Raw genomic sequence first — 19972 nt, forward strand, 5'->3', positions numbered from 1 at the left:
AATAATTTAGCACACAGGAGGCAAAAGATTGGGAACTATAATAGAAAAAAGACACAGCAAGAAAATACCTATAGGTTCTAATATCATCTTAATTCTATAGGATAAAAATGGAAATTGATTTAAAAGTCATAAAAGAATAACTCCCTGAATATAGATCTCTAGATGAAGAGTACATTAAGCATTGAGAGGTGTGATAAAGACGAAACTAAAACATCTTCAGCCTGTCCCCCACCCCCGAGTCAGGGAAGAGAGATGACCTATGACCTATGAGACAGAAGACGACAGAGATTGACATCACAGACTTTGGCACTGAGCAGTACAAAGCAACACAGCAAGGCCTTCAGACCCTGGGGAAGACGGTTTGGTTAGTTTGTACATCCAGCTGACTAGCATTCAGGATTATGTCCAAACGATCCTTGGATAGACATGAAAATATTGAGAAAGCTTGGCACTTATGACCGTTTCTGAACACATTAAGAAGAAATTATTGGATAAAAAAGGGAAGTATGAGGATGGGGACCAGGTGAGGTGCATGGCTCGGCAAGGATGTGCAAACACTGGAGCTGTTCGTCATCCCAGAGAAAAGATATTTCCTACGTGATATGAACTGTTCCAAAGCTTCCAAAAAACCTGGAGAGTTTCCTCCCTCATCTTAGGATGCCTAAGTCAGATGTCAGTATAAGATGAGAACACAGGGGCTGGGGTCTAGCTCAGGTGTAGGGCGCTTGCCTAGTATGTGCGAAGTCTTGGGTTTGACTCCCAGTAAAAAATAAAGATGGATAGATAGATAGACAGACAGAAATTTAAACTGTCAAATTAACCTTGCTTCTTTAAATTTAATAATAAACCAGTTTTAAAAGTGATATTATAATCAAGTAGAGTTTATTTGAGGAACACAAGAATTATTAGATATATGGAATTTTATTAATATGAGAAAATATTACCTATTTCATTAAGGGACAGGTCCAGACCATGCTGATTTTGAATTTTCCCTGTATCCCTGGTTGACCTTGAATTTGCAATCTCCCTGTCTCAGCCTCTCAAGTGTTGGGATTATAAGCATGTGCCACCAAGTCTGGCAATGATATAAACAGTTATATCTTCAACCTGAGAAAAAGTTATTAGCAAGAAACTGAGAACAGCCTTGTGTTTAATGGTGAGATCTAGGAACACTTTCTTTTTTTCAATTTTTGATTTTTAATTTTTTATTCACTTATTTATTTTACATCCCAGCCACATCTTCTCCCCACATCCTCCTCTCCAGTCCACCCCACCTCCCAATCTAATCCTCCAATCCCCTTCTCTTCTGTCTCCATCCAAGAAGGGACAGGTCTCCCATGAATATCAATAAAACATGGCATATCAAGTCGCAGTAAGACTAAGCACCTCCCTGTGTATTAAGGCTGGCCAAGGCGATCCAGTATGAGGAGTAGGGTCCCAAAACTCAGTAAAAGAGTTGGCGACAGTCCCTCTTCCTACTGTCAGGAGTTCCATAAGAGGACCAAGATACACAATTGTTCCATACATGCAGAGTGCCTAGGTCAGTCCCATGCAGGCTCCCTGGTTGTCTGTTCAGTCTCTGTGAGCCCCCATGAGCCCAGGTTAGTTATATGAGCCTTCCTGTGGAATCCTTGACCCCTCTGACTCCTACACTCCTCTCTCCTCCTCCTCTACAAGATTCCTGAACTCTGCCTGTTTGACTGGGGTCTCTGCATCTTCCTCCATCAGTTGCTAGATAGCACCTCTCTGATAACAGTTGGGCCAGACACCAATCTGGTCACAGGAGATGACCAGTGCAGGCTACTTATCCACTATTGCTAGGAGTCTAAGCTAGGGTTCCCCCCTAGACTTCTGGGAGATTTTCCTGCACCAGGCTTCCACCCAACCCAGAAATGCCCCCCACAGCACTCCTCCTTAGCACTCTCCCCCTCTGTCCTACCCCGCCAGTTCACTCACAAAATCTCTTCTGTTTCCCCTTCCAAGAGAGATCTGGGTGTCTACCCATGAACCTTCCTTGTTACCTAGTCTCTTTGGATCTGTGGATTACAGCATAGTTATCCTTTATTTTACAGCTAATATCCACTTATGAGTGAGCACATACTATGTTTGTCTTTCTTGGTCTGGGTTACCTCACTCAAGATGATTTTTTTTTCTAGTTCCATTCATTTGCCTTCAATTTTTCTAGTGTCTTTGTTTTTAACAGCGGAGTAATACTCCATTGTATAAATGTACCACATTTTATCCATTTCTCGGTTGAGGGGCATCTAGTTCATTTAGGAAAACTTTCTTTAAAGCAAGGAACAAAGACTCTCTGAGAGGCAGCTCAGTCCAATGAGACAGAACTCACGGTAGTTAACCATCCCATCTCTTTTTGAGACAGAGTCTCTCTATGTAGCCCTGACTGTCCTGGAACTCACTCTGTAGACCAGGCTGGCCTCAAACTCACAGAGAGGTGCTCTTTAATGGCTGACCCCCTTCTTTGGCCCCTATAATCCTGAAGATTAAATGTAGAAAAACTTCTCTCCAGGCTGGACATAGCACACATATTTAGTCAGTACTTAGGAGGCAGAGGCAGGAGAATCTCTGTGAGTTCAAGGCTATCCTGTTGTACATAGAAAGTTCCAGGCTAGTCAGGACCGCATAGTGAGACAAGTCTCAAAACAGAAAGAACTCCTGCTCATGCAACCAGGAACCACTGTAATACAGCTAGGAATAAACTCAGCAAAAATTAGTGAGGCCTGTGAAGCGAAGTGTGAGTCCTTAGTGAAAACCAATGATATCCTAACATGGCATGCTCCACAGGGCTTGCTAATTCCCCACAGTAATACACAGCATGGGCCTTAGTCAACATACGTGTGAATTTCTTCAAGAAGAGATGTCAAAGAGTGGTTATGAAAGTTTGAAATATAGAAACAGTGAAGAAGGAGGGCCTACAAGGTGCTGTTAGACAGTCTGTCCGAGTCACTGAGGGGCTCTGTCATTGGTGGAAGGAGAGCAAGCCAAAAGTGAGAGTCTCCAGAGCCACGTGTACAGAGGCGCTGGGGACTGCACGTTGGCACTTGGCTCAGTAGGGGAGGGTTGCCATGCTCAGCGAATGGTCGGGGACCACTGGAGATTCACATTAAAACGTGCAAAACTAGAGGCACATTTCATTTCCTATGCACGTACGGACCGAAGACTGAAGACACAAAAGTGAAAACTTAAAAAAACTGCTAAGGAAAGAAGAGATAAACTTTTATGATCTTGGGAGTTGAGAAGGCCTTTCTAAGCAAGACATAAAGCCTGGAATCTACAGAGGGTGGGGGTTCAACGCCACAAACATCAAAGTTTCCACATGACAAAAATGACATTAGTGAAGTTAAGCGAAATGGCTGGGGACTTCTTGTAGCACAGTAAAGAATTATTATAATTGATATTAAGAAGTGCCCATAAATAAATTAAAAAATAACACCATTATTTATTTTTTAAAGAAAGGATTAAACTACAAATTCGGTGGCGGCCAGATCCCTTTTGGTAGCGAACCTTTCCCAGGGCTTCCCGTTTAGCTGCCTCAAGGGCTGCTGTCAGCGGCAAGCCACGGAAAGGCCTTGCCTGGCTGAAGAGAGCTGCTTTGCCCAAGTCACAGAAGGGCAGCTGGCACTCAGTAGCTGATAACATGCAGGATGCAAGGCCATACATAACCCTTTTTCTCAACTCAAGCTCCGGAGGTTCCGTCACACTCTGCAGCTCCCTCTGGAGTAGGGAAGGCCTTTGGGAGACTGCATGGCAGTTCATCTTTTTTCTTTGCTTCTCTTTCTTCCACAGGCGTTAATGCCAAGATCTCTGTTCACAAATACTTGGATGCAAATCTCTCTGTGGCCTTTTCCTGAAGAACCCACTGGCTTAGAGGAAGTGAGGATTGTAGTAAGGGAAACAGCCTAGCCCTGCCTTTCAGTTTAACGTAATTTAGGAAGATCAAACACATACTCTATAAGTCTTCCTTTGCCTGGCCGTGGTGGCACATGCCTTTAATCCCAGCACTGGGAGGCAGAGGCAGGGAAATCTCTGAGTTCGAGGCCAGCCTGGTCTACAAAGTGAGTTCCAGGACTACACAGCCAGGGCTACACAGAGAAACCCTGTCTCACCTAAACAAGCAAAAACTGTTTCTTTTAATTATTGATGTAAAAATCATAGAAACATTTTGGTTTACATGGCAATCACTCAAAATTAGCATATTCTTTGATGTAGCAGCCCTCTTAATAATCTCTCTCTCTTTCTCTCTCTCTCTTTCTCTCTCTTTCTCTCTCTCTCTCTCTCTCTCTCTCTCTGGTCTTATAAAGCTGTATACTAAGAGCAGTCAGGGTTTCCTGCCCTGTGGGAAGTTCAAGTTCCTCCCCTCTCCCTCCAGGTCTAGGAAGGTGAGCATCCAAACAGACTAGGATCCCAAAAAGCCAGTACATGCAGACAAAACAAGACCCAGTGCCATTGTCAATGGCTTCTCAGTCAGCCCCCGTGTCAGCCACATTCAGAGACTCTGGTTTGATCACATGCTCGTTCAGTCCCATTAGGACTGGAGAGGGAGGAGGAGAGGGAGTGGGGGGAATGGGAGGATATGGGGAGGAGGGGAGGAAGTGGAAATTTTTGTAAACAAATAAATAAATAAATTTAAAAAAACAACATAAAAAAAACTGAAGATGGCAATTATAATACTCAAAAAAAAAAAAAAAGCTGTATACTAGCCAAGCTCTTTCAATTGAGTCCCATCCCCCAAACCCTGGTTAGGAGTAATCTGAAAGAAAATATAAAAGCTGACAATTATTAAGACCGAGTGCAGGAATTCAGGGGAAGGAACTCATTTGTTGGGACGTTTTTTGGGTGGAAGAGGCTCGGACTGGTGGAGGGCACCACGCGGGAAGTGTGCCTGGCTGGGCTGCAGCTGCCGGCTGAGGCGCGTGGTTCCCTACCTGACCGATGATTCCGCTGAGTTCCCCCTCCAGCATCTTCACTTGACACTCCAGCAGCTCGATGTTGCTCAGGGAGGTCTGGTACTTGTCCCTGTAGAGGTTTAGGCTCCGTTCTAGGGAGAGAATCTTGTCCCCCGCCAAGGCGAGCTGCTCTTGCGCCAGATGGAGCTTCTCCCCGGGGTTCTTATTATGGTTCCCCATTTCCTCCTCGTAGAGAATGACCTGGAAGTGTGGGAGGGGAACCGCGCTGAACCCATGCAAGAGGCCAACCAGGAAGGGAAGGCTAAGACCGTGAGAGTCCTTAGTGAGCGCTTCTAACCTAGAAGCCCCAGTGAACAGTGTAAGTACAACACAGGTCTAAGGGCCCGGCATTTAGTATCAGGTTGTTAGCGGCCGGAGCACCAAATAGGCTGATAATGCTTAAAGGTAGGGATGCTCTTAAAGGTAGGGATTGTGTTTTCTGTTCTCTCTGACATTTGGTAGCAAGGGAATAAACACCTGCTGATTAATAGGAATAAGTTTGAGCCATTCCCTTCCCTGAAAGGACTTGGAATGCCCATGTCCTTCCTTGCCTGGGCACTCTCTAGGGATCTAATTTGGAAAGCATGGAGTCCCACATGCACATGGTTTTGTGTCGGCAAGTTCCCAAGAGATAGCGAGGGGCCATGAGCCGAAGCTCCTCTCAGATCTGCACGGTCCTTATGTAGATGACTTTTCTAATCTGTCATCTGATGGGTATCTCGAGGATGCTCGCGAGCATCCCACTGAGTGAGGACAAGCTCTACCCAGAGGAGACACAGCCTCACTTCTCTCACAATCTTGAGGAGACCTGATTTGAAGTTAGCAAGTGACTGTCTACAGCTGAGTGTGCTGAGTTGCATGTTGAGTTATGTGTGTTTCGAGGAGTCTGGAGGAGATTCGCCGTGGAAGGCTTCATGTGTTTCAAACTGTCCAACTCTTGACAGAAATTGGCCCATTAATTAAGCTGGTTAAACTAACTGCCTCATCCAAGATTCCTCTTAGGAAAGGATTATTTAGTTGAAGGTGTCTGTTAGGGAGAGAGGAGAGAGGGGTGTTTGATATTCATGTGTTACAGCAGAATGGGCTGGCTCTACTCACATTCCTGTAGCGTTTCTTATTTTTAAACATGTATATGTGTGTGCTTGCACATACACATGTGTCTATATGTAGTATGTGTATGGGGCCAGCTCTGTTGGTACCCATGTAAATTGGTTTGAGGACCCCTGCAGACAGCGAATTCTGAGCATTTGCTATTTCTTTGCACACAGCCCTTTCCAGCGTGAAGCGCTTTTGGCTGCTTGCTCCTTCAGCCAGAGGGAAGATAGGGGAGACCTGTTGATGAGTGAATACCCCCGGGAGTGAATGCCAGAGGTGTGGGTTGGGGGTCCACTCTGAGGACTGTTCCACAATATCTTCCAGAGCTCCCCAGGGGTTGAACCCTGGTTGCCTAGAACAAGTAATCAATTTCATTTGACCAAACCTCCCCATGCTTCTGGGAATCACTTCCTGGATTCAGGGCATGATGGTGCTCATAGGCTCATCTCAGGGTCTGCTGTTGGCAGAACACAGCCTTAGACAAGGGTGCGATGCTTCTGTGTTAAAGATATTAAGGGGCGCTGGAGAGATGGCTCAGCGGTTAAGAGCATTGCCTGCTCTTCCAAAGGTCCTGAGTTCAATTCCCAGCAACCACATGGTGGCTCACAACCATCTGTAATGAGGTCTGGTGCCCTCTTCAGGCCTGTAGGCATACACGCAGATAGAATATTGTAGACAAAATAAATAAATAAATAAATATTTTAAAAAAAAAGATGTCGAGGGAGGTAAACAGAATGTTTAGAAAACATTTTGTTTTTTCAGATTGTGGTCTCTGACGGTGATCTCTGCTTGCCGAATGCTGTACCTAGTCTCCTCCTTAATAGCTAAATGTTAATTTGATTTTCACTGGGGGCAGCAATATGTCTCCCAAACATCACATTTCTTGGTTTCCTAGGGACTAGCGTTAGTCATGCGATGTGATCTCTCTCTCCTCTCTCTCTCTCTCTCTCTCTCTCTTTCTCTCTCTCTCTCTCTCTCTCTCTGTGTGTGTGTATGTGTGTATCTTCTGGCAAGTGTCCTTAAAAGGAAAACGTACTTTCTTCCCATCTTCCCTTTCACCTGGGTTATTTGGAATAAGAATGTGATGTCTGGAGTTCTGGCAGCCACTTCAGGGGACGCAGGGAATGGACGTCTTGAGTGGATGGAGGGATGAAGCTAAAGTCAGACTTTAGGATCCTGACGACACATGCAGTTGTCATAACAGCAACAGGCCACCTGCCTCCGACTGTCGCTAACAGCTCTTTCTGGTCCTTGCTGCTAAGTAGCATCCCAGCTAATTCGGGGGTGCTTTATCCAGGTTGGGCTCTGGTGTAGGGTGCAGTGAACAGCCAGGTGGAACACTCAGAGCTTTATTAAACCACAGTCGAAGCTCGCAGACTTCCCCCAAATGACATTTTGCGGGATAACCTTTCTTTCTTCCTCTCCCATCCATTTCCACAAACTCTTTCTCAGCCATACTATGCCCTTTAAAGAATTTTCTATGCTCTCTGTACGACCCTCTTTCAAGCCCCTGGAGTTAGTCTTTAAGGGAAAACACTGTCTAAAATACTCCTTGGAATTTTCGTTAAGTCTGAAAGAAGAAACCATCAGGGGCAGGCACGCCTGTGAGTCTGCCTGCCCCATTACTTTAGAGCCACAGTGTTAAGACCATCTGTGCCCCTACTGCCAAGCCGAGCTGCGTCCTGTGGGTCTTTGGAATTTACTTGGAATTTCATTGGGATGATGGTCGTTGCTTTAAAAAAATATTGCCCTGGAGCACCAATATAAGTGAATGTGGAGAATGCACTTACACTGAGTCTGTAGCTCTAAAACTCTAGCCTGAAGAAACAATATGGCCCTTGTGACCCACTCCAAACCGGGGCTGGGCATCTTAGCATTTGTGCGGTGCCAGGGATTTATACAGCTCCCAAAGCCAACTTTCCTAAAAACACTCGACTTAATGGACCTTTTTTTTTTTCTTTTTCTTTTTCGTTCTTTCTTTCTTTTCTTTCTCTCTCTCTCTTTTTTTTTACTCTGAGAGATCTGGAGTCTTTTGTACTTTAACAGCCATAACAATATGGAGGAGATGACCTCTCACGCATAGATACACCCCACACATGTGCGCAGGAGCCCCACCCTCCGCATGCATTAATACCGGCTCTCTCAACCTAGTCCTGCCAGTTCATTTAGTTTCCCTCTGCTAACCTTCAGATGGGTCATGCACTAAGGAGGGGAGGCTCTTAAGTCTTCTCCAGGTGGTGCAAGGCCCTCCCTTTGAAACGTGGTGCTTGCCTGCTGTCGGGGAGGGAGTGCTGGAGGTGTACCGGCACCTGGGACAGGCCAAAGGTCAAGCTCGAGATACCTCGTCTTCCTTGAGCTTGCAGTGATGGTGAAGAAGGACCAGGTCGGAGGTCTGCTTCTCCAGGATCGACTGGTACTGCAGCAGCGAGCAATAGGAGGTCTGCAGCTCCTGGGTGCGGAACTCCAGCTCCTGCTGCAGGGCCAGCAGCTTCTTCTTTAGCTGCTGCAGCTGCCTCAGGTGACACTGCTTATTGGCCCCGAAGTCCACGTGGGTCTCCTTGAAGATTAGCGTCTGGGCTTGCTTCTTGTTCTATAGCACAGGCAGGATGCAGAGAACAGAGTTAGAGGCCACAGAGCGGCCCTTTTGCATTTGTCCAACCGTTCACACCCAGCTCGCCACCCTCTGATGATGCTTGCATCCACAGAGAAATGTCTAAACATTCCTTTATATGCCTCGAGCGCTGTATCACTTCATAGTCCTATTCTGCGAGAAGGAATCCAAAGAAGAAATGATGATTCTTGGAAAAAGAAAGTTTAAATGACATTTATTTATTTATTTGTATGGGTGGGTGGGTATGCACCTACCATGGTCGATGTACAGAGGTCAGAGGGCAACTTTTGGGAATTGGTTTTCTCCTTCCACCACCTCAGGCCATCAAGAATGGTGGCAAGTCCCTTTACCCACTGAGCCATCTCACAGCCCTGCGTCCCCAATCCAGAAGCTACTATTCATGTAGGCCAGAAGAAAAGTAATCATTCATGTAAAGGTTCTATAGAGATACAGTCAACACTGTGCTTACTTGGCTCATACATGTCTGAGCTGGGAGGAAGTAACGTTTTGGTCAATGGTTCTTGAAGTGACTTAAGTGTTAAGAGTACCCAGGTAATAGCACAGAAACTGCTGGATTCTAGGGCTTCTGGGACACTGGGACATGGAAGGCAGAGACAGTGCTCACATCTGGGCACCTACCATCTCTCCTGAAGAAGGTGCGACCTGGTAGATTGTGTGGTGCTTGTGTGTGTGTGTGTGCGTGCGCATGCGTGCGGATGTGCACACATACACTCTCTCTTTCCCTGACAGTACACAGCTAACCCACAGTCTTTCTGAATGGCTTCTGGATCATTCACTGTGTACACCAAACACCCCCGCCCCCGTCCCAGGCCCTCTGCAGACAGGACACATCATTCCCGAGTTATTTTTCCAGGAAAACTGAAGTTCTGCCTTGGTGCTTCTATATTTTCTTATCCCCACCCACTACGACAATGGCATGGGAAAGAGGGGTAGATGAAGAGGTAGCCTGGTGGTGGTCTTTAGCTTCCGTCTTTCCACTCATTCTTCAAGACTCAGGCCCCCCCCCCCCCCCCCCGTTGGGCTTGCTACTCTGCCTTTGCTCTAGGACCGTCGATCGACCTGCCCTGCCCGGCACAGCCTTTCTGTGCTCTTTCTTGTTTTGCTTGCGGTGATTTCTGTGTGCCTTGCATTTTATTTGCCTTATGAACACCCACAGAGTAATAGCCATGCCTGCTCTTACAGGACAGAGATTAGAGATTCATACAGAGTTCTGTGTTTAGATGAAAGGAATGAAAACCTGGCCTGGGAAATTTTGTTGGATCTCAGGAACTTCAGTCTATGGCCTTGGTCTCTAACAGAATCCATTTAGCAAAATACCATTTAAGCAAGTTTGGGAATATTTCCTTTTTAAAAAACTTTTTAAAAAACTTTTCTATGAAGAAAAAGAGTTCAGAGAGAGATCCTTCATCTGGCGATGGATGGAGATGGAGACAGAGACCCACATTGGAACACTGGACTTAACTCCCTAGGTCCAAACGAGAAGCAGAAGGAAAGAGAACGTGAGCAAGGAAGGCAAGACCAGAGGGAACCTTCATCCGACGATGGATGGCGATACAGACGGAGACCCACATTGGAGCACAGGACGGAGTCCCCCAAGGTCCAAATGAGGAGCAGAAGGAGGAAGAACATGAAAAAGGAAATCAGGACCGCGAGGGGTGCAATCACCCACTGATACAAGGGGACTGATCTAATGAGAGTTCACCAAGGCCAGTTGACTGGGACTGAGCGAGCATGTGATCCAGCCAGATTCTCTGAATGAGGCCGGATTCTCTGAATGTGGCTGGCCCGGCGTCTTTCTGAAAAGCCATTGACAATGACACTGGGACTTGTTTCCTCTGCATATACTGGATTTTTGGGATCCAGTCTGTTTGGATGCTCACCTTCCTGGACCTGGAGGGAGAGGGGAGGAGCTTGAACTGCTCACAGGGTGGGAGACCCTGACTGCTCTTGGGGATGGAGAGGGAGGAAAGGAGGGAGTGGGGGGAGTGGGAGGGGGTTGGGAGGAGGGGCGGAAATGGAGACTTTTGTACTTTAATAAACTTTGAGAAAAAAAATTGAAAAAAAAACTTTTCTATGTATGAGTACTGTGCTTACATCATGTTCACCCCTCCATCTTCCCCTCCAGCTCCTCCCAGGTGTCTCTACTCCCTGTCAAATTTATGATCTCTTATTCTTGAGTATTACTTTATCTATCTGTCATCCATGTATTTATCACCTGTCTTTCTATCATCTATCTGTCTGTCTGTCTGTCTGTCTGTCTGTCTATCTGTCTAACTATCCATCCATCTGAACTACTGAGCCCATTTGGTGTTGATTGTATGTGTATATATTTAGGGCTGAGTACTTGGGGTAGGATAACCTATCAGGTGTCTTGCCTATGGCAATAACTGATTCTTCTTCTCAGCAGCCTGTAGCTCTTCATCTAGGGGAGGGTCTTATAAAATTTCCCTCACCCATGTTGGCATGTAAACATGTTGTCATTGTCAAGTCTTTCCTAAGCAGCCATACTGTTGAAGTCTCCCAACTGCAACTTCCTGGTCTTGTCTGGAAGACAGGATCTCATAGCAGCTCTCCTGGTCCTCCGCCTTTTATAATCTCTCCACTCTCTTCAATGATTCATCCCAAGCCTTAGGCGTAGGGGGTGCATGGGAGATTGGCACCCCATAGTTCCTGTCATGCAAATTAGGGTAGTCCTCCTTGATTCAAATTCAGTCCTGGTCCAAGATTAGGGTTGCCTGTTCTCCACATTTTGCCGAGATGTGGATCTCTGTAATTGTTACTGTCTGCCGTGGAAGGAGTTTCTCTGATGCGGGGTGAGAGCTACACTTTAGGATACAGTTAGAAATTACATTGGCTTAAGAAAATGGCAGTAGGTTTTCCTCTAGGGTCTGTGACATCTAGTACCAGGTAGCTGGTTAAGTTTGTAGTAGGAGACATGAAATTCCCTCCTGTCGAGTGAGCCTTCAGTTCCAATAGCCAGCTGTTGGTGACCCACAAGACGGAACTGGCACTCTTGCTCTGCTGAAGGTATCTCACTGGGCTGGAGATTACTGTAGTTTGTTGGGTTTCCAGCTTTGTAGGACCACGGATTGCTTCTTCCCCCGGCAGCACCTTCCAACGCTGTGCCAGTCAGCCTGCAGAAGGCTTGCGGGTTAGTTCCAGGTCTGTCCCTCCAAGTCCCGTGTTCAAAGTGTGTGCTGTGCTATGCACTAGGGTCTTAAAGATGTCTTTGCTTATTGAGGGCACTGGGTGAGGACTGATGGGCAGGGGAGGAAGTAGAGTATTACCTGTGGGCTAGCCTAGAGCAACGGTGTGCTGTCTTCTTAGGCTCAGGACGGTTCTTTCTGTGTAGCTTGTGCCGTGTGAATTTCTCTGCCATGTGAAGAGGGGCAGTCAGGCCAGTTGTGGTTGGTATTTGGGACCTTAACATGAGCCACTGTGCACGAGTTTCCATTCACCCTTCTGCCGTACAGATTGGGCAGCCTCGGTTGACAATTCAGTCCTGGTCCAAGTCTAGAGTCACAGGCAATGGGCTGCGTTTCTTCGGTGTCATTCTAGCCTGGCCTGGTCTCCATCATGATTTCAGATCGGTCTGGGACTTTGTAGGGAGGAAGACTGACTCAGAGGAGGGAGAAGAGGTGACAACCCTCACTAACTGTCACCTATCCATCACCACTGTGGTGTGCTCAGCAATCGAGTTTCACCTTCAGGTTCTGGGAGACTAATAAGAGCCACAACGATGGCTATATTGTTTTTTAGTCTCTGGGACTCAAGGCATTACAAATAATGTTTCTATAGTTTTATTGAAGTTTATTTATTTATTTTAAAGATTTATATTTATTATGTATATAGTGTTCTGCCTGCATGTGCCCCTGCAGGCCGGAAGATGGCACCGGATCTTATTACAAATGGCTATGAGTCACCATGTGGTGCTGGGAATTGAACTCAGGACCTCTGGAAGAGCAGTCAGTGCTCTTAACCCCTGAACCATCTCTCCAGCCCCCAAAGTTTAATAATTTATAAGTGATAAAAATCCTGCCATTGATAAGTATGCACTTTAATAATTGCACTCTATTTCTAGAATTATGAGAGCGGGCTGTGGACACAGCTCCCTTAGCAAAGTGCCTGCTGTACAAATATCAAGGCTGGATGTCAAATCCCCAGAAGCCACGTAAAAGCCAAGCATTGCCTTTGGAGGCTGTAGCGATAGCGCGGGTTATGTGGGTTATGTGTAGAGACAGGTGGATAGACAGACTGCCCAAACTTGTTCGCCAGCCAATCAGTGGTATTTGGATTCAGTGAGAGACACTGTCTCAAGAGGGAAAGAGGGAGAGTGGAAGGCATCTCTTGTGGCCTCTACATGCACACACATGCATGAGAGAGAGAGAGAGAGAGAGAGAGAGAGAGAGAGAGAGAGAGAGAGAGAGAACAGTAGAGTTCATTGTAGGCAAAAGCCCTGCAAAGCAGAGTAAAGCAGACAGGAAGAAGAGACACAGGTCGGGTAGAGGAGTTTATCATTTCATAATAAAAGTTTTGATGGAAAAGTTCATAGACAAGGTAGGTTGAGTCCAAATGGGGAGGAAGCAAAAGAAGAAGCATGGTAGAGCCATGTAGCAGGGATGTTCCAGAGACAGATAATAGCAAGTGTGTTGTAGACAAGAAGGTGCAAATCTGTCTGGTGGTGGTTGAAGCTCCCTGGAGAAACTCCAACCACTGTGCTCTGGTTAATTAAGACGCAGAAAAAATAAAGGCAGAGGAATGGTGTCAGCGGAAGTGACAAAAAGGACAATGGGTCCTGTAGGGTAAGGAGGCCATTGTGAAGTCTTAGCTTCTTTCAGGAGGTGACAACCTGTGGGAAGCCCTGTGAAGGGAATTACATCATCTTTCATAGCGTTTACAAAGGACACATGGCACGGTCTACCGAAAGTCAACTGTAAGAAATCCAAAACAGAAGCAGGGAAAGTGCACAGGCAGCGACTATGGGAAGAATCCAGGCCAGGAGAGTGGTGTGGACCAATGTCGTAGTGGCGGAAGTTAGGAGAAATGGTTGGATACTAGAGCCTTCAGAATTCACCGCTGAGCTAGATGTTAGGCTGTGGGGGAATCATGGCCGTCCGTCCGGACAGAGTGATTTTGACAGCCCGAGTCACTGGAGAGATGGAATTTGAATGAAGTTTAGTTGGGATCCTAGGGAAAGAAACTGTAGGTGAGAAGGGTGGTGGTGACAAGGATGAGACAGAGACAGCCCAGCTCAGGACCACAAAGACAGATCCTGATGGCGTCAGCCCAATCGGAGTTCCTGTTTCCCAGCCCGCTTTGAACCTGACCTCGCTCCCCATGCCTCAGAATTCAGAAGATGGACAAGAGACAGACCACGATTGTCACCAGGCAAGAGAAATATTCAGCAAAGACAAGTTGAATGTTTGGATCCAGTAACTCATGAATGCCGCCGCAAGGAAGGGGATGAGACTTCTCAAACAAGATGAAATCTGTATTTACAGAATGTAGTTGTGATTGTCTATGTTTATATAGACTCCTGTTAGGTGTGTTTAGTCTCCCCAAGCTAATGTTGCCGTTCTCAGAGCTCACTTGCTAATGAGGTTTGGAGAAGAGGGAGCTGGACATGCGTGTGGATGTGTGTGACACACTCTCCTCTCTTTGTCTCTCTGTCTCTCCCTCTGCATATACTCCACACAGGCACACAAATGTCTCTACAGGGAAGGATCCAAGAGCTCAAATCCTCTTGTCTATACAGATAGAGGGGCTATTGGGAGCTATATAGGAAAAAAATAAAACTCCTTACAGCTAAATAATGTGGGCAGAGCTAACGTGTGGCGTGAACATTTTGAGTTAGAGCTGATTTTGAGGGACTCGCTTCAGTGAAGAAAATACCCCAAGTCCCCGATCATTTGAGCTCAAATCTTTTTTTTTTTTTTTTTTTGGCAAGCTGATTGCTGAAGGTTAAGACCTAGGATCTAGTATAGCCCAATTTGGATCTGCCCCTCTGCTGCTGGACACGGAGGTTCTGCTGGAAACTCTGCTGCTGTCTCCTTGGGTGTATTCCTTCCTTGCCTCTCCCTTATGTCCTCACTCTTCTCTCCCTTGTCCAAAAGAACGAGAAAAGCCCTCGTCATTTGGAAGCAGCCAGTTGTCTTTTCCTCCTAGCACCTGGGGATGCCAGAGCGTTCAGACTTGCTCACTGGCTTTGAAGCTTCCGGTAGGTGTAAGATGTCGTTTCCCGAGTGCTGTGCACGGATCCCTACATCCTGGCAGCCACACTAATGAACTGTGAATCGTTTCTCTTCCTCACAGCTCATGCGGAATCTTTCTGGATTTGATGTTAGTTGGAGGAAACACGATAGAACAGCCAGATGGTGGGGTGTTTTGCCGTATATAACAAATGAAGCACCTGGACTAACGCCACCGGTTAGGAAGACCCAAGAACTTACGCCCACAGAAAAGCTGGAATTTTATGGGGATGGGAATTTTAGACATTTGCACATTAGAGGTGCCTATGGGTTTGGAGACACCAAATTTTATAGATGAGGAGAAATGTCTAAAATTAGTTCAGACCTATTAAATTTCTGCTTATTTGTTCTTATATATTTAAAAGTTTGTTTTCTTAACTCTTGATAAATATAAAACAATAATAATAAGTTAAATTGAAGGATAGGTTTAAAATAAATGATAGGTTAAATTCACAGTTTGCTTACATTTGTGACAAAGGGCAGAGTCAGAAGTCACCATTACACTTTTTATTGTGTGTGTGTGTGTGTGTGTGTGTGTGTATGTGAATACATGTGGGGCCAGAGATTGAAATCAGGTGTCTTTCCTCAATTACTTTTCTCCTTAACATTTTGAGACAGGGTCTCTTACTGAATCTGGAGCTTGGCATTTCGTCTAGACCAGCTCTGAGCTGCTCCAGGAATTTGCCCTTTCCTCCTAAGCTCCAGCGCTAGATTTACAGATGTGTGCCACCACAGCCAGCGTTAACACAGCTGGGGAGCTTCATCCAGATCCTCATGTTTGCACTGAAAGCCCCTCACCCACGGAGCCACCTCCCCAGTCCCGGTCTTCTTTTCAAAAGTTTTTTTTTTTTTTTTCTAGTGAAGATATAGACATTATATTCTTCCTTGACTTTTAATTTGAAATCTGGAAAGAAAAAAAAAACAACCCAAACAAGTTGCCTTTAAAGAAGTAATACTCGCTCTCTAGGTAACTGTCCAGGGTTGGATGTGACTCTGGAAACCATCTGGTCTACCAGATTTCTCAGCTAGATTTCTGCCCTGGTCTCAGCCACACGAAAAGCTGGCGATCTCTGCTGCCCATAGGAAGCTGTTCCCATATTTCACCAACCTTTCAGCCCCACTGGAAGTGAAAGTCAAAGAGACGGTAACTATGGCTCCTTCCTTGCCTATGAGGCCACTTGATCACAGAAGGAAATTAATTGGCCTGGCATGATTCATTTTTTCGAAAAGTCACATTGGTTTCCACCCAATACTTTGTGCTTTTGAAGTTGATGCTAATTGATTGATGTTAAGTTCTATATTTTCCCTGGTACTGAAGTGAGGCTGACAGGCCTATAATTACCAGGATTGTCCTTTCTCCCCTTTTAAAAAGATGAGCACTTCATTCACCCTTTTTCGGTCTACGGGGACTTGCTTTATCCTCTTGAGTTCTCAAAAATAATCACTAGCAGCTATGTAATAACACCTGCCAATTCCTTAAGCACTCTTAGAAAAATGTCATCAGGCCCTGCTGATTTGCCTAAAGCTGGCTTTTCAAAATACCTTTTAACCATCTCTTCCCTCCGCAGGCTTGCGTGTTCTGCCGTCACAGGTTGGCACTGTTCTGATAACTATGCCCCTGATGGTTTTCTTTATTCATTTAAGAACTTAGCATTCCGCTGTCTTTTCCCCCCAGTCATTGCCATGAACTTCCTTTCCCGTCTTTGAGGTGTGGCGTGAGAAACTTCCTTGGACCTCCGCGTTAACCTTCTTTATCGCTAAAGAGGCTTGTACGTTACTGCCTATGTAATCTAGAAAGTACGCGCACGTTTGTTGCGTACAGGGCTGCATATTCAGTGACAGGTATTTTATTAAAATGAATGTTTGCGGTTTAGACAATTTTCTCCCTGGACCTCTGCTTTCGCAATGATTCTCTATTCCTAGACAAATGCCAAAAATAGGACAAATTTCTCATGCACACTCCTTTATATTGTCCCAATGTTACCTTCTTATGCAACCAAACTAAGAAATTAGCTCTGGTAGATGATTAGGAATGAAACTAGATACAGTTTTTGAATTCTGTATGTTTTCCATTAATTTTTATTTTCTGTTCTCTCATCCAATTCAGAACCTCACATTGCATTTAGCAAATTCATTAAAAATTGCTTTCATTATCAATGGTTCAAAATGATGGTGTGATAATGCTCGCCAGGCTTCTACTAATCTTTAGATAGTCAACTAATTACCTTTACTTGAAAGCATAATACTTTCTTTATATCTACTTATACTAAAAATGGTGCTTTCCATCCATCTCCAAGATTAGTTCAATGATATGAGTTCCGGTCCCTGGGTATGTTCCCCCATACCCCCACCAGTAAATAAAACCTGGGCGAATTGCTAAAAAGGCTCTCCTTTTTCTGATATTTATTCAGTTTCAGCTTCTCTCTCTGTGTGTGTGTTTTTGAGTACGCATATCTGCGTGCGTTTGTGTGGAGGGTAGAAGCTGATGTCAGACATCTTCCTCCATTGTTGTCCATGTTATGTTTGGAGAAACAGTCTTTCACTAATGTGTAGCTTTCCTGTTCAACTTGACTGGCTGGTTAGCAAGGCCTGGGGGTCATTTTGCCTCCACCTCTCCTGTGCTGGGGCTATTGGCATACACTGCCACAGTGTTTATTTGAGTACTTTTTAATGAGTTTGTAGGATGCGGACCCAAGTCCTCATGCTTGTGTATCAGGCACTTTTACCTACGGACCAGCTTCTGACTCGTTTTAGAGCTGTGTCTTGCCGTATAACTCAGGCTAACCTAGATTTTGCTGCATGGGCCAGGATGGTTTTAGGCTGGTAATACCCCTGCCTCATACTTCCTAGTTCTGGAATTTCAGGTATGTACTACAGCGTGCAGTCTTGGATCCCCATGTTATTTTAATATCTTCGTTGTTCTTTTTCTTCTTTCACCTTGAGTCACTTTGACTAGGGTGAGGCGGGGACACGGTATAAATTGAAGGGCCTAATTCGGTCTCAGGGGCAGGCAAGTGCAGGCTGGTACCCAAAGGTGAAGTACCCATCATTCTCTGCCTTGGGTACCCTACTTTAAAATAATTCCCTATCTTAAAAAAAGAAAAAGATTTTATGCCAGGAGGTGGTGGCGCACGCCTTTAATCCCAGCGCTCAGGAGGCAGAGGCAGGAGGATCTCTGTGAGTTCGAGGCCAGCCTGCTTTACAAGAGCTAGTTCCAGGACAGCTAGGGCTGTTACACGGACTGTTACTCTGTCTCGACTCTAAAAGATTTTATTTTAAATCATGTGTGTTTGTGTGTCTGAGTGTGGGTTTGTACTGATGAGTGCAGTACACATGGAGGTCAGAAGAGGGCGCCAAGCACCCTGGAGCTGGAATTACGAGAGGTTGTGAGCTGCCCAGCGCTGGGAGTCTGCTCCTGATGGCTGAGTCCTTTCTCCAGTCCCAGAACCTCGTTCTCTTTGCCACAAACTCTGCTCTGCTCCTGGGTTTTGGAGTCTGTGTTCTTTGGTTTCTAGGGCCATGCACTTTCTCTTCCATCACACATCTCTCTCTCCTTCTATTTCTTTTGCTACACATAACATCTGATCTAATAGTTTACCTTTCTCCCCTAAATATGGTCCTGAATCAGAACCTCCTGCCTACTTCCCCAGCTCCTCATCAGTATTAGTCAAAATTCCAGAAAGCCTGGTGTTTCTCCTTTGTCAACACAGTGCATTTCCAGCGGAAGGCAGGTCTTGAAGGGGCTCCGAGGAGATGGGTGTAGGTCTCCATGTAATTGTGTGTTTGTATGCATAGCATGCAATTTAGATTTTGCGCTAAGTGCTAGGGAAAAAGAGTCTGTTTTAAAGCTTGTCTCAAGCTGTTAGACCTTCTTCTGGGCAATTAGAATAATAAAATGCGATTTAATGCCTTTCTCCCTCTAAGTCGCCAGAAGCATTTATAAGCCTGTGGCTTCCTCTGACTGGGGCGCTAAGTAAACTCAGGGTAGCTGTGGTGGAAATATCCTACAATGTTCACATTTCGAAAGAAATAAATTATGATCGTCTTCCTGAGATTGATTTAGGAAAACCAGCTTTTTTTTTTTTTTTTTTTTTAATACTTTTTTTGGTGATTTTCCTGAGCAAGGTCAGGAAGAGAAGATGAATTGCTTGGTTGGTAGCGTTTGCAGGCAGCTTCCGGGAACAAGGTGTGGTTTATGTTGTGAAGTGGTGCATCCTGGGAGCGTGCTAACAGATGCGATGAGGAGAGGCCAGCAATGTGTGGCTCCCTACACAGCAGCTGGGGGTCTAACCCAGGGGTTCCACAAGGGCCTGCGCAGCAGTACCTATGTTTCCATGGGACTTAGTTTACAGTCAGGAAGAAAGGGGCCGCCGTACGGAATTCTCAGAAACCATTCCCCTTGATCCCCAGATTTGTGTTAATCCATTTAGAGACTGGTTTAAATGCTTCAGGTTTCGAGTTTGCTAAGAGAAAGAGAGCCTCAAGTTGAAGGGAAATTGCTTAGTTGGTGCTCTGTCTAGACCTAGAGGTTAGTGTTAATTCAAAGTCAGTGTTGAGGAAGACTGGCACGGCGTAAGGTCTGTCTTTTCACATTTGAATAGGGTGTGGGTTACCACTTGACTTGCTTGGGCTGTGAAGTCAGGCCCCAAGTAGCTTATGTGGGAGGTGGTTGGAGAAAACTCAGCCACGTTAGGGATGGAGACAAGGAATGGGGAGAAGCAGGTTAAGCTTGTTAGGACCGATCCACTGGACTCAGTCCGATGGAGGAATTCTGGGAGAGAGCAAAGGGCCCCAGCCTTGAGTTAACTTGGACTGAGGGGAAAAGGATGTGGTAAATTGATCAGTCTTCTCACTATTTGTTATTGGCTGAGAGGACTATCCGGCACTTGCTGATGGAATGACTGGATTCCAGCCTTCAGAAGAACAGCTCCCAGGCAGCGAGGCACAGTTGTGGCTTTAAGAACACCCATCAGCTGATACGCAGAGGTGCTTCAGAGCCGGCACAGTGGCATTCATTGCCGTGGCTAACTCGG

The 19972-nt window shown here is 45.7% G+C and overlaps 1 protein-coding gene across 2 annotated transcripts in view; it reads right to left on the reverse strand.

The window, feature by feature from the left end:
- The window catches only part of Pmfbp1 (polyamine modulated factor 1 binding protein 1), a 47207-nt gene that overhangs the window by 20690 nt on the left and 6545 nt on the right, over positions 1-19972 (reverse strand). For both annotated transcript variants that reach the window (XM_085681763.2, XM_085681762.2), the window contains 2 exons: positions 8401-8649; positions 4944-5165 (listed from right to left, as the gene is read on the reverse strand). In XM_085681763.2, the coding sequence (XP_085537889.2) occupies positions 4944-5165; positions 8401-8649 (471 nt within the window). The remainder of the gene's footprint in view (positions 1-4943; positions 5166-8400; positions 8650-19972) is intronic.

The sequence above is a fragment of the Myodes glareolus genome, chromosome 22 (assembly GCF_982192425.1).
Source record: "Myodes glareolus chromosome 22, mMyoGla1.1, whole genome shotgun sequence".
NCBI lineage: Eukaryota > Metazoa > Chordata > Mammalia > Rodentia > Cricetidae > Myodes > Myodes glareolus.